The sequence below is a fragment of the Perca fluviatilis genome, chromosome 1 (genome assembly GCF_010015445.1).
Source record: "Perca fluviatilis chromosome 1, GENO_Pfluv_1.0, whole genome shotgun sequence".
Lineage (NCBI taxonomy): Eukaryota > Metazoa > Chordata > Actinopteri > Perciformes > Percidae > Perca > Perca fluviatilis.
The window spans coordinates 9262406-9280860 of record NC_053112.1 but is presented as its reverse complement, the minus strand read 5'-3'; the positions used below and the strand labels follow the sequence as shown (position 1 = coordinate 9280860).

The 18455-nt window shown below is 40.2% G+C and overlaps 1 protein-coding gene across 3 annotated transcripts in view; it reads right to left on the bottom strand.

Moving 5' to 3' along the window:
* Positions 1-926: 926 nt before the first annotated feature.
* LOC120559502 (MORN repeat-containing protein 4-like) overlaps positions 927-18455 on the bottom strand; it is a 29496-nt gene continuing 11967 nt past the window's right edge. For 2 of the 3 annotated variants that reach the window (XM_039801224.1, XM_039801231.1), the window contains exons 3-6: positions 13228-13342; positions 9816-9925; positions 7087-7279; positions 927-1262 (exon numbers count right to left, since the gene is read on the bottom strand). In XM_039801224.1, the coding sequence (XP_039657158.1) occupies positions 7140-7279; positions 9816-9925; positions 13228-13342 (365 nt within the window). In that variant the 3' untranslated portion in view covers positions 927-1262; positions 7087-7139. Of the gene's footprint in view, positions 1263-4209; positions 4750-7086; positions 7280-9815; positions 9926-13227; positions 13343-18455 lie in introns of those variants that run through there. The other variant, XM_039801236.1, reaches the window with a different exon arrangement.

Here is an 18455-nt window from a genome sequence, read left to right as displayed (position 1 = left end):
TGTTGTCAGACACTTAGTTATTATTAATCTGAGCCTGTCAGCGGCAAAACGAGCACTTTTTGTGAAGGTAAATACAAGCTGGACAACTGCCCTATTAACTTACATTGTAGCTTGTTTTGCCGCTGCCGACTGCAGCGATCTCGCTTAATACTTAATACCGATGTCAGAGATTGTTGTTCCCATCAGTCACTTAGACACAAAAACATAGGAACATAGGGTCCAGGTTGAAAGAAACTGTAGTTAACCTTTAAGTAACGTCTTATTTTAACCCAAACCTTGACCTTTTTCTAATCATAACTACGTTTTTGTGCCGAAATGTAACCAAACTGCGACGGTTCACAGTGTTAAAGGTGCACTATGAGTTCCTGCATGACATCACTTCGGTAGACGTTACAAGTAAATACAAAACTAAACAGAGCAAGCTCGCCCCTCCCCCCATGTTTCCGTAACTGTCATGACTAACTGACTAACTGTCACTAATCCCCCACCCCCCTCCCCCAACCATCTTGTCGGTGATTGGCTGGAACGTGGTTTGTTGTATTTTGGTGCACAGCCTGTGCCCCTAGTGTTTGTTTGATGTTTATGACCCCTGTTTTGTCTCCCGAGACCGGGCTTTTTCACGGTGTGTTCAGGGGGCAGGCAGCTAGCGGATCAAGGAGAAGGTGCCTACAATTTGAGACAAAAATTAAATTGTGCTGAAACCATGCAGGAACTCATAGTGCACCTTTAACCACGTGTTTAAAACCACGACAGCGCTGGTTTATTAAACGCTCCTGTGGGTTGTATTAGGGTATAGGGACAAACAACCTATATATCGTCAAACGCTTCGGAGGACTTGTTGTCATCAGGCTATAAGTGTGATAACATTCTGATCAACCACTGTCCTCAATCCCGCCCCCCCCCCCACACTGCCTTTCTTACTTCATCTAGCAGAGAAAAGACAAATAGCTTTAAAAAAAAAAAAAAAAAAACACAAAAAGAACATTGACACTTAAGAAGAAAAAATTGTTAAAACAGTCAGGCAGTATTCAAAGTATCCAAAGCACAGTAGAAGGTTTTTTTGTTCAGGCACTTGTTAAACTCCCTCTGTGTCGTTCATGACTTTTGTTTCCGTTCACGTGTTAAACAACAATTACAGAGACATGGAATGCTCTTTCCTCATTTTCTCATTATAGTGGTGATTACGGTAATGGGTTTGGTTCCGTTTAGTGCCAGACATCAGGCCGGCACGGGCTGAAGTGTGAGTGTGTGAGAGGTGAACACTGTGGAACAAATGGAAATAACAACACTGATTACATCTCCCGCTCTTCATGTGTGTGTAGAATAGGTAAACATTTTCTCTTGGCCTCTTAAAAAAACACGGGAGAAAACACATGTAATGTTACATTCAACTTAAGATTGTTAAAGAAAGAAGAACAACAACAACAACAACAGAGTCCTGGTGTAAAATGGACAGTCATATAGCCTCACTGAAGATGAAAAATCAAGCCATGTTTTTGTTCAGATAACCTGTTTAAAAGGCATCAAGTCTCCTCCGATTGTTTGAAATCACTTCTAAAACAGAATAGTCACAGAAAGTTTCATTGTTGTTTTTAAATAGTTGTGTTTGATGATCAAAATAGGCTGGAACCACAGACTGTAAATATTATTATTCATATTAACAGTCTATGGTTGGAACCTACTGTATTTATAATATACACTACCTTAGTTTAAACTTGAAGGAACAGTCTGATGTTTTAGAAAGACACTTTAGTGTTGTCTTACCCAGAGTCAGATGAGAAGATTGGTACCAATTAATGATATACTCTAAGTTAGGGGTCGTCAGCGTTTTTTAAGGCCAAGGACCCCTTAACTTAAAGAGAGACGGAGCAGGGACCCCCTACTGCATATACTGTATAAAATGAAGTTGCATATTAAACTGGGGCTACAATAACGTGTAGGGCGGCCTAAAGCCTTTATACATACCATTTTTTGCATAAAATACTAAGCTATTAAAAAAATATTTTTTTCGGCATGATTTTATTAATCATGTTTTAATATTGAACATACATGCGGCAGAGTGAATCCTTAGGATGAACTGTATCTGTGGATGGTAGGGGTGTGACGGGACACTGGGTTCGCGAGAACGAGACGAGATTTTAACACTATTTTAGAGAAAACTTCAATTAAGATTAAGAATTAAGTAACCACGGTTACAATGTAACGAAGCGCTTCATTGCAGCAGTAAACAAGGAAGTAGGCTGCTCTTGTATTAATTTATGACCATTATGACCATACCACGCTGCAGTCCGTGTGTGTGTGTGTGTGTGTGTGTGTGTGTGTGTGTGTGTGTGTGTGTGTCGGGCACGAGTGTGAGAGAGAGAGAGAGAGTGGCCGTACCCTCTAACGCAGGGGTCGTCTAGAATACTAAGCTATTAAAATAGTCGGCATGATTTTATAAATCATCTTTTAATGTTTAACATAAATGTGGCAGAGTGAATCCTTAGGATGAACTGTATCTGTGGATGGCCTTAGTGACTACTTACCTATAGGCCAGTAAGCCTATCATCAGTGGGGATTTATATATGCTAATAATATGTTGGATTCATGTTAAGACATTTTAGTTTTTGAAAAAACGTTCAAAAAATTAACAATCATTAGGAAGGGGTCCCCGACCCCCTGTTGAAGAGCTCTGCTCTAAGTCCAAGAGGTGTTTAGCTTAGCTTAGCTTAGCCTAGCACAAAGCTTTAAAAACAGGATTAAAGGGCAAGCATTATGTAGCTCAGGCGAATGTTGAAAAAAATTTCACCTTTCCAACAAGATCAAATTGATATTCGGGTTTTCATCTGATGTTGGGTAAGACAACAAACAATGGGCTCATGAAACAAAATGGAGAAAAAACCAACAACAATTGATTGATTTAAGAGTTGGGAGAATTCCAGTCGACCAAGAGTTTCTTTGGTTGACTACAGCCCCCCTCCTACATGAGTGGTAACGCTAAGCGTGTTTCCCAAAAATTTGGAACTGTTCCTTTAAGCAAACAGTGGACGAGTTGAGGACTTTTATTTAGCAACAAACAAGTCATATGTTATTCCAATGATCTTTGATAATATCAGCGCAATTTGTTGTGTCCCCCCTCCTTAAAAAGACAGCCCCGGTCTGTCGTGTACCATTGCTGAGACACTTTGGATTATAAATTCATACGGTTCCTGGTTGATAAAGTGTCTCAGTGTTGAGCTTGGCGGCTCCGTTTTGACCAACTGTCTAGGAGGTGGACAGGAAACGAGTGAGTCCTTGTTTTAGGGTGGGTTTCATCACGGAGACTCATCACAGTGGAACATGAAATCAGACAGCGTGACTCATGACGGCGGCGGCGGCTGCGGTTGAGCGGAAAAAAACCTTTTAATGTTAATATCAAACGGCAACTTTTCAAGTTGAGATTTTAAGGTGTGTGTTTTAAAGGGTTTCGTGATCCCTACACTGAGGGAACACTCGGTCGTTGAGTTCAATAACAGAACGACATATTTAAAAAGAAAAAAAAAAACAATCACTATCACAGAGTCACAAGGCTTTTGCCTGGTAATAACACAGTGTCAAAGACTTACCGCAGGTCAAAAACCACCTCAGCTAAAGGCAACAGTCAGCTCCATTTAACAGTGTCATTGTTCCGATCTCCCAGAGCCAATTAAAAGGTGTGAGATGCCTCCATCGGTTCAGTTTTTTCTGATGTCGCTGTCAAATGGGTCAGCCCCCCCCCGAACCACATCCTAAATTAATCGCACTCGGAGATAATCACATAACAGACAATTAACTCCATTTCCCATGTAATACCCCGCCCACCCACCAACCCACAGCAGGACTTTATACACACACACACACACACAGACAGACAGACACACACAAAGACAGACGCACACACACACACACACACACACACACACACTAGTGTCTACACACCGGTCTTACTACACAGACAGACGCTGATCCCCAGCAGGCATTAAATATGTGTTAGTTGGAGCTTATCACAAGCTTTGTTAAGTTGAGTGAAGTTTACACCTTCTTTCTTTTTTTCTCCTCTGAGGTGGGTATTCGGGGTATTTTTGGTGATTTATACACAACACTAAACATTGAAAGTGACATCATTAATTAGGGTTGTGATGAGAAGGGGGGGAGGGGTGGGGGGGAAGCTGCATAAAGCATGCAAGGGCGTTTTTGTTTTTTTTCTTCTTCTTCTTTTTCCTCCCTGGCAAGAGTTTTAATTTCAAAACCACTGGAGAAAGCATCCGAAATAATGATAAGGTCTGTTTTGGTACATCCTGACATTAAGATAAAGCACACTGTGTACTCCTGATAACAAATTACAAATGGTTTTAGACTTTTTGCCTACAAGATGTCTATTTTACGTTTATAAAATAAAAAAATAAATAAAAAAAAAAAAGGTCCTTTGCATGTATTTCTGGAATTAAACCCTTCCAGTTCGGAGCCTCTCTTTGACCCCCAAAGCCTCTCTTGTAGACAAGGCAGCCAGCGTCTCATCTCCAGATAGTAAAATCCGCTGGAAGGGGGATCTTGCCTTAAAGGCAGAAATTGCACATTATTATTAGATTGCACCTCCAAAAAAAAGACAGAAATTGCACTCAGTAACTGCAGTCAGCGACGCCTCCATCACCCTCCACTGATTGTGGATCAGCTGCAGCCTGTTGGCACTGTGTGGTTGGCACTGAGGAGGATGTTCCCGCTGATTTGGGATCAGACTGAGCTGTAACGGCACTGAGTGAAAGAAAACAACAAAAAGATACCGCTCACGTTTACTTAAGCCGAGATCTACACCTTTCTGACATTTCACTAACTGACGACTAAAATTTAGATATTAGAGCAACAATAAGGTCAGATGTCAGAACGACAGGAAGGCGGGAAACCCAGTAAGCACTGATTTGGCATTTTACATTTTAAAGTCCGAGTTTAAAGTGGGCTGAATTTAGTCCCCACAACAAATCAAAAAAAGGTCCAGTGTGTAACGTGTGTAGTTGTATCAAAATCTGTGTTGCCCGTTCACCAACTCGTCCTTTTTCATGAATATTTACCTCCACCATCAATTCCAAGTATTCCTTTTGGCTTGAAATTTTACATTTGCGTTTGCATGACCTGGGGTAGACGCTCCATATTCACGCGCCATCTTGACATACGTTAGCCGGTAAGGGACATACAGGACATACTGCTCCGCCTTTCGCGTTTTCTCTGTCACATGATAAACTCACAGCTGCTGCTAATGCTGCTAACGGGTATCGTAGCTTCCCGGCCCCCGGCAAGTTTGAAGAAGGAAACACGGAGGACCACACGTATTCAAAATCCAAATTTCAGGAAGAGGAGTCTTCTTCTTCGCCCAGAAAAAGAAAGAGAATATTGAAAAGAGCAAGAGACCGGCTTTTTGAAGCGTGAAGGCTACCGTAGCTGGAATACGTATTTTGAACTGTGTGGCGCGAGAGAGTTGATTGCGATATACGATCTCAACGCTAGATGGGAGAAATTTCCACACATTGGACCTTTAACCTTAGTATTAATTCCCCTATTTATTTTTCTATTTTTTTCCATTTCTTTTTTTTCTTTAAACTTCTTTAAATTTATTAAATTTAAATTTATTTTTGCATTTATTAAAAAAAAAATGTATCAATGAATTAATGCCTACATGTATTTATTCATATTTTTGGTACTTTTAATGGCATATTCATTTATTTTTTATTATGGCCATTTTCCGTCCTCCATACTTTTAATGCAAATTATATCAGTTACTTTAAGCTTATTTACTTTATTGCAGGAAGTAGCTTGTTAATGTTAAGGTGTGCAGGAAACCCAGAACGCACTGATTTGGTCATTCAAAGGTTAACATAGGATTGATTGTCTGAGTTTGAAATGGGCTGAATTTAGTCTCTACAACAAATCTTTGTTTTTGTCTTTTATTTACCTTGTGTATTAATTCCCGTATCTATTTACTTAAATTTTCCCATTTATTTATTTATTTTTATTGACTTTTAAATGTATTTATTTTTTGCATTTTTTTTTATCAATTAATGAATGCCTACATGTATTTTTTTTTTTTTTACATTTCTGGTACATTTAATAACATATTAATTTATTCATCAAAGCATTTTTTTATTGTTTTATTTTGGCAGACTCTGTACTCTATCATTTTATGCGGGGTTATTATATCAGTGCTTTAAGCTTACGTTTTGAATTGGTGACCTCCACAAGCTACGTAAGCTACAGCTGTCAACATGTCAGACACTTTTAGTCTATTATAAATAATATTTTCTATGCTCATCTCATTTTCCGGTTGTACCTTCAGGTTGTAAACATTAATTACGCTGCCACAAATAGAAATCTTTCTTTCTCAGGCAACAAAAGATAATTACACGTCTGAATTAACTCTTGGAGTTGTAGTTATTTTTTTATTTTTATTTAAATTGCTTTAATGTTTGCGTGGGTCCAGACCTTTGAGTCCGCCCACTCCACCGAGCTGACCGATTGGTCTTGCATCGTGACATGACATCGCTGCAGTCTCGATAAGCCGTCTAAATATCGGCCAACGTCGTATCCTTTGTTTTTACTTCGCTCCGCTCCACTTTTAAACCCCAGCAAAACCAGCGAGTTGGCTTGGCTACGCATCGGTGTCGACATGAGATGACGTTAGATTCAGACGCATAGGATGGTCTCTAGTGATTGGTTAAGGAAAATCGAAATGTATTCTCATTTAACCCCCCAAAAAAACCACCAAATCAATGTTTACTGGAACTTCCATATGCACTTTTGAATCCAGAGTTGTGTTTTGTCAGATGAGCTGAGCCTGAGGCAGGGTTAGCACCATTGTGTTGACTGAGCAGTTAATCTGGGGTTGGCCTCAGCTGATCCTGAATCAGTGGCTTTCTAATTGGACGCGAAAAAAGGAGAATTGGAGAACTGAAACTGGAGCCATTGATTTCTACTCCAGATAATACTGGATGTTACAGGAAAGAGAAATAAAATATATGTAAAAGAGCTAAATCGTACTGACGTGAGAAGGAAAATAATATAACAAATCTCTCCATAAATAACATAATCAGCCCTTCTAACCGAGAGGAGGGGGGGATCCTGGAAGTGGGGCACTGTGGGTGATGTAGTCCGGGTCACATGGCCAGAGCTCGGGCCTTGGCGGCTGCTGCCTGCGCTCTCTGCACGGCCCCCTGGCTGTTCTCCCTCCTCATCAGCTGGTTGGTCTCAAACAGGCCCTCCTGGCCGCCGCCACCGCCCGAAAACGTCAGCACTCCTGGACCAGACAGATCTCTTGTGACATATTTCATCAAAGCAAACAGGACACAGCGAAGACTCTGACATAACAAAGGTTCAGGGTTTCTCCCAGAAAAGTTGGACGAAATCGCAAATTTTAAAATTTAAAAAAGCTGTAAGACAGATTCCATAGGGCCCTTACATTAAGTCAGTCCTAAAAGCTAACTGGACATTTGAAAATATGACCGAGCCATAAAAAAAAAAAACTGTAGTTTTTAAAAACATCTTAAAATACATTATAAAAATACAGTAATTCCCAGTGGCTTAGGCATGGTGGGGGATAGTCTCGCTTTGCACAAATCTTTGCATTTATTTTTCAGCTCCTACTACTACTCTCCTACTCTCTGTGCGTAACGTTTCTGCGTGTCTCTATGTCGTGTAACGTTAGACAGCCAATCACCAACATTATTAGATTTTGGTAGAAGCATGCTGCGTGCTTATTGGCTCACTGACGCTGATCAGATTTACTACTTAGGTATCGAAACTGGATATTGAATGCCGAGGCATTTTTCAATAATCGTTATTTTGTTTAGAGGCAATAAGAGCCTAAAAAGTACTGAATTTGATACCCAGCCCTACACCTGACTTCTTCCTTCTTTCAAATAATGGGTTATGGTTAACTGTTACCTGAACTTGGGTTAATGTTCGACTAAAAACTCCATAAAAACATTTAGGAATGAAGCCCTTCCTTTAAAAAAAAAAACACTGCTCGCCCCGCCTCCTGATTTCAGGTTGTTAGATCTCTCAACCCAAAGGAATCTTTATGTTCCATCTCTATTTTTACAAGCACGAAAATGAACTAGTTGTCATGGTGACATGAATAAAAACGTGTTGATTACCTCAGAGACTCAAAAGCCTAGACACACACACGGGGGACTCCAGTCCAGACAATTAACACGTTTCACTGTTTAGTATAATTAAAAAAGTATTTAAAACATTTGGTATCAGAACAAAGAAGGGAGAGAGAGAGAGAGAGAGAGACCAGATGTATAGCAACGTGTGAGATTAAAAATTAAATACATATTATTCCCTAAATGTGTGAGAAGTGACACAAACTTTTAATTATGAGAATCAGAAAAACTGAACAAAACATTAAAGTGAAGCAGTTAAAGGTGCCAAATTGAGATATTGAAATTAACCTTAAGAAACGTTCTTGTCTGATGCTTCATCCTCCTGTTACAGTATTAAATGTTTACTTTCGGTGACGATTATCTGCATCACTGCACTCAAACATTGGAAGAAGTACTCAGATAGGTTACTTAACTAAAGTGTAGAAATACTCCGACACAAGTTAAAATCCTGCATTTAGTAAAAAGTACAGTAAGTGCAAGTACATTTTACTTAAGTAAAAATACTAAAGTAGTAAGCATTAAAATGGAGTTAAAGTACCAACAGTAAAATGACTCATTATGCAGAATGGCCCATGGTCCATGGTGTTTTAAGCCCCCAACGTCTCCTTCCAGACAGCGCTGCGACCATTGACTTCAAGGCACCTAACCTTAACCTTAACCCTAACCCTACCCCCCTAACCCTAACCCTAACCCTAACCATTGCCTAATCCTAGTGCCTTCCAGGCAGCGCTGCCTGGATGGAGACGTTGGTGGCTTAAAACACTGATTAACATGGCCCATTTCAGAATAATATACTGTATATTATATTATTAGATTCTAATTATTGATGAATTCATATACTTTAAAAATTCGAACCCTCTTTATCAGCGGAAACATTATACCAGAGACAGTTTAGAACTGAGACGGCCCAACTCCTGTTTCTGTGTCAAGCTCCTGAGTGTCTCGATTCCAATAAGAGAAGTCAACGTGAACACAGATTATGAGCGATTCTTTCGCCCCATAGTCACCAAAATAAATACTTGGACCTATTCATTACAAGCCACATATGTCCTGTACACTGGTACATTAGAATAGCATTCTTCAGACGGATGAATCAGGAGAAAATTTAACAGTCGCGAACGCCACAGATGTATTCTTAATGCTAAATATGGCTTTCATCTGTGTAAGTATCAAATGTTAGCAACAGAAAATATAAATACACTATGCAAATATAACTTTTCATATGATGTGATACACTTTGAAACGAGGCCACGCCCACTTAGGAGATAGGAAGTGCGTACCGTTCGTAAATATACAGTAGCTCCCTATAGAGAATTTTTGATTATACTTAACTTTATATGCTGCTGGGTAGCTTGTGATTTCCCCCGGGATCAATAAAGTTGTATGTTAATCTATAATAGCACATCATAATTTATCTGATGATTGTAACTTGTATTTTTAAATAATGATCTGAATCTCCAAAGTAACTGAAGTTCTCAGATAAATGCAGTGCAATAAAAAGGAGAATATTTGCCTCTGAATTGTGAAGTAGAAGATTAAAGTGGCATAAAATGGAAATACGTAAGTAAAGCACAAGTACCTCAGAGTTGTGCTCAAAGTACACTACTTTAGTAAATGTACTATATTAACCCCTTTGTGAGGAGGAGTTGAGTAGTGTAGTCTTACCGTAGCCGTCCACGCATCCGCCTTTAAACTCGCCCTCAAACCTCATCCCGTCGAAGCGAGTGAAGACGCCGGCGCCTTGAAATTTGCCCTGCACAAATTCACCTTCATACCTAAAAAGAAAAATTCACATGAACACCCATTTTCACAAAGAAAAACAACTTAAATTCCAGTTATTTGGACTCATCTAAGGATGAAGGAAAAGAGCCGTGACAACGGCGAGGAAGGACATTTTTTAAAGGCAAAAGGAAGGTCTTTATAGTGACATGAGTGATAATTGAGGTTTTGGTCTCCATTGTAGCAATATTGGTCTTGAACGTTTGGAACTTTAGGTATGAGAGTGACAAATGGCAATGAAGTATTAGTCAACTAACAACACAACAGATGGCCCTGAACAGGCACGGACACTTGAACATCCTCAGCTGTACTTGAACATTGAACTAAACAAAGAATAAAAAACTCCAAAAGTAGCACAAATCTGAAGTGGGGAGGAATGTTTTTCAGGCGAGGTCACAGTGTAATGTAGTGAAAATGAATTGAAGAAAAGTATAGCTCTGAAATGATATTAGAGCAAGAGATAACTTCTTCAAAAAACGTTCAAAATTCAAAGGGCTTTACATAAAATGTTGAGAGATTATCAAACACTTCTGAGTTTTTTTTTTTATCCACATAATGTTTGAGTTTCTTACCTTCTGTTTTTTTTTTTTTTAACACTCAAAACTTTTCTGAAGCTGATAAACTAAGTTCTTCATATTCTGAACCAGTTTGTTTTATTATATATAGGTCTTGAGGCTGTAAGCAGTCCAAAAAAGTGCTGCCGCGAGGGACTAAACACTGGGACGTGAAAAAAACACCCAGGCCCAGTTCCAATGATTTCTTCTTCCACGCGTAAAATACGACTAGTACTGCAGTTACCGAACTTAAAGTTACTTTGTGATGCGAATAAGTGGGTGAGTGCGGTCAACAGAAAGTGTTCGCTCCCAGGCTCACCCCCCTCTCTCTCAAAGCCCAAAAACCTGGTGAAGCAAATACATATATCACTTCCGCCCTAGTCTACATCCACGACGTTCCACTTCCGGGATTGCTCCGGTGCCCCAGGAAATTCCACCGGATGTATGTGTTTTCGCCGATATCCATTTCCTTCCTCTTTCTTTGTTTTGGCGTTCTAAACTCCGGTGAATTCGTGAGGACTATGGTTAACTGCTCCTCAGATCTCTGCAGGGTAAATCCAGACAGCTAGCTAGACTATCTGTCCAATCAGAGTTTTCTCTCGCACGACTAAAACAACTTTTGAACGTATACACGTTCCACCAAAACAAGTTCCTTCCCGAGGCTGTTTTGCAGCTGCTCTGTGCGCCGCCCATGACGATTGTGATTGGTTTAAAGAAATGCCGATAAACCATGGCACGTTTCTTTCCAATCCCAGAACGCTGTGTGGACTCGCCAGACCCTCCTCCGCAGCGCTGTGGAGGAAGGTCTGGCAAAGCGAGACTACTTCCACTCAAACCCGTGACACGCAGCGAAAGGCCGCAGGTCGGAACCAAACCTGCGGCCACTGCGTCAAGGACTGAGCCTCAGTGTATGGGCGCGTACTCTACCAGGTGAGCTTCCCAGGCGCCCCATTTAGATGTTTTCAAACGCCTCAATTTTACAGACTGAACAATTCATTGATTAATCATGAAAAATATTCAATAGACTAACCGATAATTAAAATAGCTGCAGTTCTACACTACAACATCTTACTAAGTTTTTCAAACTAATGCTAAGTGCAAGAAGAGGGAGCCTTTTATGGAAAACTAACACACACTATGAGAGCTGAAACAATGAATCGATTAATTGATGAGATGATCGGCAGAAAAATCATCAAGGTCGGCAACTATTTTGATAAGCAGTTGATCGTTTCTGTAATTTTTTAAGGGGGGGCACCAAATAATTGTTAATTTTTTAAAGTTTTTTCTTAAAAACAAAAATGTTTTAACATGAATCCAATATATTATTAGCATATATATAAATCAGCCTATTTGTGAAAAACAAACACTAATGATAGACTAACTGGCCTATAGGTAGAGCTGGGCAATATATCGATATATCGATATCGTGATATGAGACTAGATATCGTCTTAGATTTTGGATATCGTAATATAACATAAGTGTCTTTTCCTGGTTTTAAAGGCTGCATTACAGTAAAGTGATGTCATTTTCTGAACTTACCAGACTGTTGTAACTGTTCTATTATTTGCCTTTACCCACTTAGTCATTATGTCCACATTACTGATGATTATTTATCAAAAATCTCATTGTGTAAATATTTTGTAAAAGCACAAATTGTCAACACTACAATATCGTTGCAGTATCGATATCGAGGTATTTGGGCAAAAATATCGTGATATTTGATTTTCTCTGTATCGCCCAGCCCTACCTAATAGGTAAGCTAGTCACTAAGGTAGCCAGCCACAGATACAAATTATCCTAAAAATTAACTCTGCCACATTTATGTTTAACATTAAAATATGATTCATAAAAACATGGCAACAATTATTTAATAGCTTAGTATTCTGTACACTAAAAAGGTAAGTATAAAGGCTTTAGGCCGCTCTATGTTATTGTAGGCCCAGTTTAATATGCAACTTAATTTTATAAAATATATGCAGTAGGGGGTCCCTGCTCCGTCTCTCTTTAAGTTAAGGGGTCCTTGGCTTAAAAAACGTTGAAGACCCCACCGACAAAACGATCCATTGATTCAACAAAAATAGATTAGAGCCTATATTAAATGATAATGAAAAAAATTCACAAAAATAGTATCCCCCCCCCTCCCCATGACTGCAGCAGACACCTGACAACAAGCAGAAGGTTAGCCAAAAAAATTAATTCATAAAAATTTTTGGGAAACTTTCTGGCTAAAAATTTGTTACGTTTAGGGAAATGGCGGACCCAGAAATGCAGAGACAGCAGGGCAGTGGTGAGCTTGAGGATTTAATAAAATAAAAAAAGCGATACAACAAAAGCAGTCCTGAAGACAGCAGGCAAAAATAGTTCCAAAACGTAGAGGAAGCCAAAAGAGCAGGAAGAACAACAAAAACTGGAACACCGAGACAAAGGGGGGTAGACTGACACACACTCACACACAATACAAGATCTGACAACAGAGGAAACAAGGGTGAAACAAGGGACAGGTGACACGAGGGCTCAGGAACAGGTGAAACACATCAGGGTGGGGCAGACGATCACAAAGGTGAGATAAAACAGGAAACTGAAGCATAAAACATACACAACCATGACAAAATTAAGGTAGAAAAAAAACAAACAGATGAAGCAGAAGAGGTATTGAATTGGCTACTGTAATATTAGTTTCGAGCTTGCAGATCATTTTTCTAAAAAGGCCAAGGGTGCGGTGAGCAGGAAGTGAAGCACAGACCTGGAGCTGTCGGGGAAGACCAGCACCCCGCAGCCGTTGAAGAGGCCGTTCTCAAACTGTCCGGTGTAGCACGTCCCGTCGCTGAAGGTTAGCTGTCCCAGGCCATGACGCAGACCTGCAACACCAAACACACACAGCTGAGCTCGCTCCTTCAAATCAACTCTTTATTTAAAACAATACAAATAAAAAAAGATTTGGCTTGAAGCTCCACAGGTGATATATGGAAGCCCCAAGAGGCTCATAAAAATCTCAAAATGTTGCCAGAAATATATAACAACCAGTAACAGGAAACCAAAACAACAAGGCACGATAAGAATGGGCAGAAAAACAAACTGGGCGTGACGATGATAATTACGACACTGTCAAAAAGTACTCAGGGTTTTGCCGAATTCAGCTCATTTGGCAACGGCTTGAATGTAACGGACGTTCATTAATATCAAAAAGTTACGCACAAAAGCTTTTATCTACTGTTAAGACGTTTTTTTTAAAGTACATTTAGCCTATAGAGGGCGGCTCAGTTGGAAACATACTTTTAAATCTCCAGTTAGCTTTTAGCGCTGGCTTAATGTAGGATAATGTATGGCATCTCTCTCATCGCTTTTTCAAATTCTTAATTTCGCGATTTCTTTTCTTTTCTTTGGATGATTATGTTATCACAGAAACTATTGGGCTCTACGTTACTGCTGCCATCAGTCTGGGACTGTCTTCAGCCGGGCCCTCGACGACGAAAAAGACACCTGCCATGGGGCCTAACAACTTTTCTGGAGGAAACCCTGGTACTAAACCAAAAGATAGAGTGGGCGATCGTCCTGTGTGAAGACATGATGCCCGTCATTAGATTTAAGGCAAATGTTTCAATGAAACTGACCGTAAATAAAAATATATTTATCACAGAAAAATACACAACTATTCTATTTAACCGGGAATGTATGCAGCTATAACTCAGCTGAATCTCACAGCATTACAGATTTTAACCCAGCAGTAAAGTCGGCATTGTAAATTGTTAGCTGCGACCAGCAGCTCTATGGCTCGCTCTGTCGGTTGGTCGGTCGATTTTTTTTTTTTCTGTATGTGTTTATGTATATTTAGGGTGTTTAATTAGCCACACATCGATCTCAGTGGTCATATTTTCCCCATGTGTGTTGAATGGAGCTCAGTGTAACCTCCAAGACGACAATAATCAGTCATGAAGTAAAATAACTGAATGATTCCAAATGGGGGAAAAAAACTAAACTTTGATTTCGCCTTCTAAGATCTTCCAATTTATTTATGAATAGATGACATTGAAAATATCCCGTTTCTATAGTACAGACAAAGCTTCAGACCATGTTTTATAAAGGACACGGGGCATATCCACCACAGCCATGTTTGAGTCCCACACTTAAACCAGAACAGACAATGAAACTGCAAACCAAAACCATCTCGTGAGAGGTCACAGTCTCATTTGGAATAAAATGTTTACGGAAATCCATCAATATTTCAAAAAGAACATTTGATTCTATGCTTGAACGTTTCTCGTGCCATCAGCTGTATCCCAAATGTGCTCATTTCATCTGGGCAATTATTTCTGAGCAAAAACTTGGCATGAATCTTTGTACAAACAAACCGTGTTGAAGCCAAAACATAACCGTGAACTTCTCCCAAAATTTCCCCCAAAACAAGGAGATACAGTTCTGCTGTGTGTTGATTAAAAGGATATGGGGTTTATTCGGCAGGACTTATGTCTGGTCATGAATGTCTTCTTACTTCCAAAATCTTTGTAGATAAAAACATTTACAAGTGGTCGGGATTGATACACACAGATTATGATGTTTTCAGTTCGGTTTCTTTGTCAGCAGGATTACGGAAAAACTCCTGACCCAATTTTCATGAAACTTGGTGGGAGGGTGTAGCATGGGCCAACGAAGAACCCGTTAAATTCAGGAGCGGATCCGAAAAACAAGGCGGATACACACGGAGTATTTTTCACTTTCACTAACATTGCGAGATGGGGCATTAGGCCTCGGCAGAGGTCTGTGCTCTCCGAGTGCCCTTCTAGTTATGGTTTGTGGTGACTTCTAGGCTATAGACAGGAAAATAGCAGATATACAATATTCAAGCACAGTCAGAACTTTTAAACACTTTTCATCATGTATCAAAAATTGTTTGTCCTAGCGCGGTACAAAGAAAGTAATCAGTCATGTGCTCAATGTTATTAGACGATGGAACGTGACATTAACTATTTTTGTGCACTCGTAAAACCACGTGCTTCCCAGCACAAATGTCATTTCAGTGGCTAACTACCCGACCGTGAAGCCTGAGATCTGCAGTGGGACTTACCCAGCGGATCCACTGGTTTTGGGCATTTCTTAACGGGACTGCCTGGAAAGTCCAATTAAAGCACAATCCTTATTCGCAAAGATTATTCACATGGGTAGGATCAAATCAGTGGTCTGTGCCCGTTTTCACGAATCAGATGTAGAATTATTTTTCAGTTTTAGAAACAAATTAGAGAAAAACATTAGTGAACGAGGCCAGAAAACATTTGTGAATGAGGCCAGATGTTTTGAGAAATCCAAAAGTGCATTACCCCCTTGTGTGTGTCTGATTTGACGTTTTTGATGCCTTTTTCTACATTTTTAATACTTTTATCCATGTTTTTGTTGCCTTTTTTTGACATTTTAGTTTCTTTTCTCGCCTTTTTCAACGTTATTGTCCCTTTTTAATACATTTCCCCCTAGTGCTTGTCTAAATAACAGCTGTACAGTCTGTAGTCCATCAATAAATGATGGGTTGGGACAAGTAAAAAGGCCTTTTGCAGTAATCAATGCACAGAGATAAAAGAATGTAGAATGGTCTCTGTGTCTCTTTAAGTAAGTAAAAAATAGATCATATTTTTGAAATACTTTTTGATGATAAAAAAAACCATAATTGAACAAGCTTTGTGGTATGATGCTCAAAGCTCAAATTGTGGTCAAACCAAACAATTATTAACTTCTTATGAACATAATGAAGCTAATAATGGGAGTGTAAATGCGGAAGCATGTCAGCTTGATTGACAGGTTTTCTCAGCCAATCCGAGTCAGCTTGTGGTGTTCAATGCTGGCTCAGCTTCAGCCTGCTGTACAAATGTTCTCCCTTGAGATGTTTTAACTAACAGTAAACCCAAACCACAAGTTTCAAAATGTCCCTTCAGAAATAATAATAATATAATAATACATTTTATTTGGAGGCGCCTTTCAAAACACCCGAGGTCACCTTACATTAGATAAATATATGGGTAATATCACACACGCTACGCCCGTGTTTTTCTACAGCTTGTCCCATACTTGGTTGGTGTGACGATACATAATGAGCACAAAAAAGCAAGTAAAAAATCCAGTAAGCTTCAGACAAGTAAAGGGTTTAATCTCAGCATGAATACCACATCAAAGAAGTTCAGACGCTTACTGAAAGGTGTGTGGAGATTTTCTGGGGAAAAACATTCGAGAAGGCAGGTACAGTATTATTCTAACGCAAATGTTTGAGCTAGCAGTTCAGGAGAATCCAAATTGGTGCTTAAAGCCTTCTCTCTTTCATTTTTTGCCTCTTCAAATGTTCCCACAGAGGTAAGACCTAATTTCCCCCCCTCTAATTCTGCGACTAAATTCCAGGAGGAGGAGGAGAAAGGGAAGGAAAGAAGTGAACATTTCTCCATGCCAACATCTATTAGCGGGCCCAGCGGGACATAGCGGGAGAAGAACTGGATGTGAGGCACGATTGGAAACGGGCGGAGGAGGTCCCGGGTTTCCTCGTAGCAGCCGCAGGCGAGGAAAAGGATTTACTGTGAGCTCGCCAAGTGGCATGAGGAGAGAAGGGAGAAAGAAAGATCTGGGGTGTGTGTGTGTCTGTGTGTGTGTGTGTGTGTGTGTGTGTGTGCGTATGTCTCTGCGCGCGTGTGTCTCTGTGTGTGTGTGTGTGTGTGTCTGTGTGTGTGTCTCTGTCTGTGTGTGTGTGTATCTCTGTCTGTGTGTGTGTGTGTGTTAGTGTGTGTGTGTGTGCATATGTGTCTGTGTGTGTCTCTGTGTGCGTGTGTCTCTGTGTGTGTGTGTGTCTCTGTCTTGTGTGTGTGTGTGTGTGTGTGTGTGTGAGAGTGTGTGTCTCTGTGTGTGTGTGTGTGTGTGTGTGTGTGTCTGTGTGTGTGTGTGTGTGTGTGTGTGTGTGTGTGTGTGTGTGTGTGTGTGTGTGTGTGTGTGTGTGTGTGTGTGAGAGTGTGTGTCTCTGTGTGTGTGTGTGTGTGTGTGTGTGTGTGTGTGTGTGTGTGTGTGTGTGTGTGTGTGTGTGTGTGTGTGTGTGTGTATGTGTGTGAATGTGGATCGGGATCCCTAAAGGCCCTGACACACCAAGCCGACGGTCGGCCGTCGTTCCTCGTTGGGGACCTAGTCTGTGGGGATCTAGTCTGTGGGGACCTAGTGTGTGGGGACCTAGTGTGTGGGGACCTAGTGTGTGGGGACCTAGTGTGTGCTGAACAGCCAATCAGGTGAATTGGCTGTTCAGCACACACTAGGTCCCCACACACTAGGTCCCCACACACTAGGAAACAAGAGTGAGGAAAACAAACAAACGATTGTGACAGGCAAACCCAACCCAAGGCTCCTTTAATTTCTTATCTCATCTAATCAATCCAATAAACATAGAGCGGTAAAAACTGGTCAAAAACTATGTTCACATGTTCCGTCTAAAAACACACAGGTTTTTATACTATTGGAATGACTTTTTTTTTCACATTCTGTCCATAAGATGGCAAACGTAACCTACAACGAGATTTACATAACTACTTGTTTAGGCATATTTATTCCAACAATAACATGTCTTTTAAAAGCTCTCTACATACCTACACAATACAAAATAAACTAACGTTAATAAACTAATATCCTACACCGTGATATTTAATATGAAGACCGTAATAGACCTCTCTCTGCGCCCTCTGCACCGCTAAACACTTAGCCCCCTAGCAAGCAAGCAAGCTAGCTTACCAGCCAGCCGGCCAGTCTCTAAATTAGTAAAATGTAAGAACTTAATGTTTAATTTACACACTCTTGTCAAATCTGAGGAAAGCACATTGTTATCGCCGGATGAGTGACATGTTTGTCTTGGCAAATTTTACGGTAACCAGTGTATGATGAAGGCATGTTGGGTGGAGGGAAATTAGCAAGCTAACGTTAGCTAAAAAGCCAGTGACGGGCCATTCGGTCGCTCCGCTCCCACCG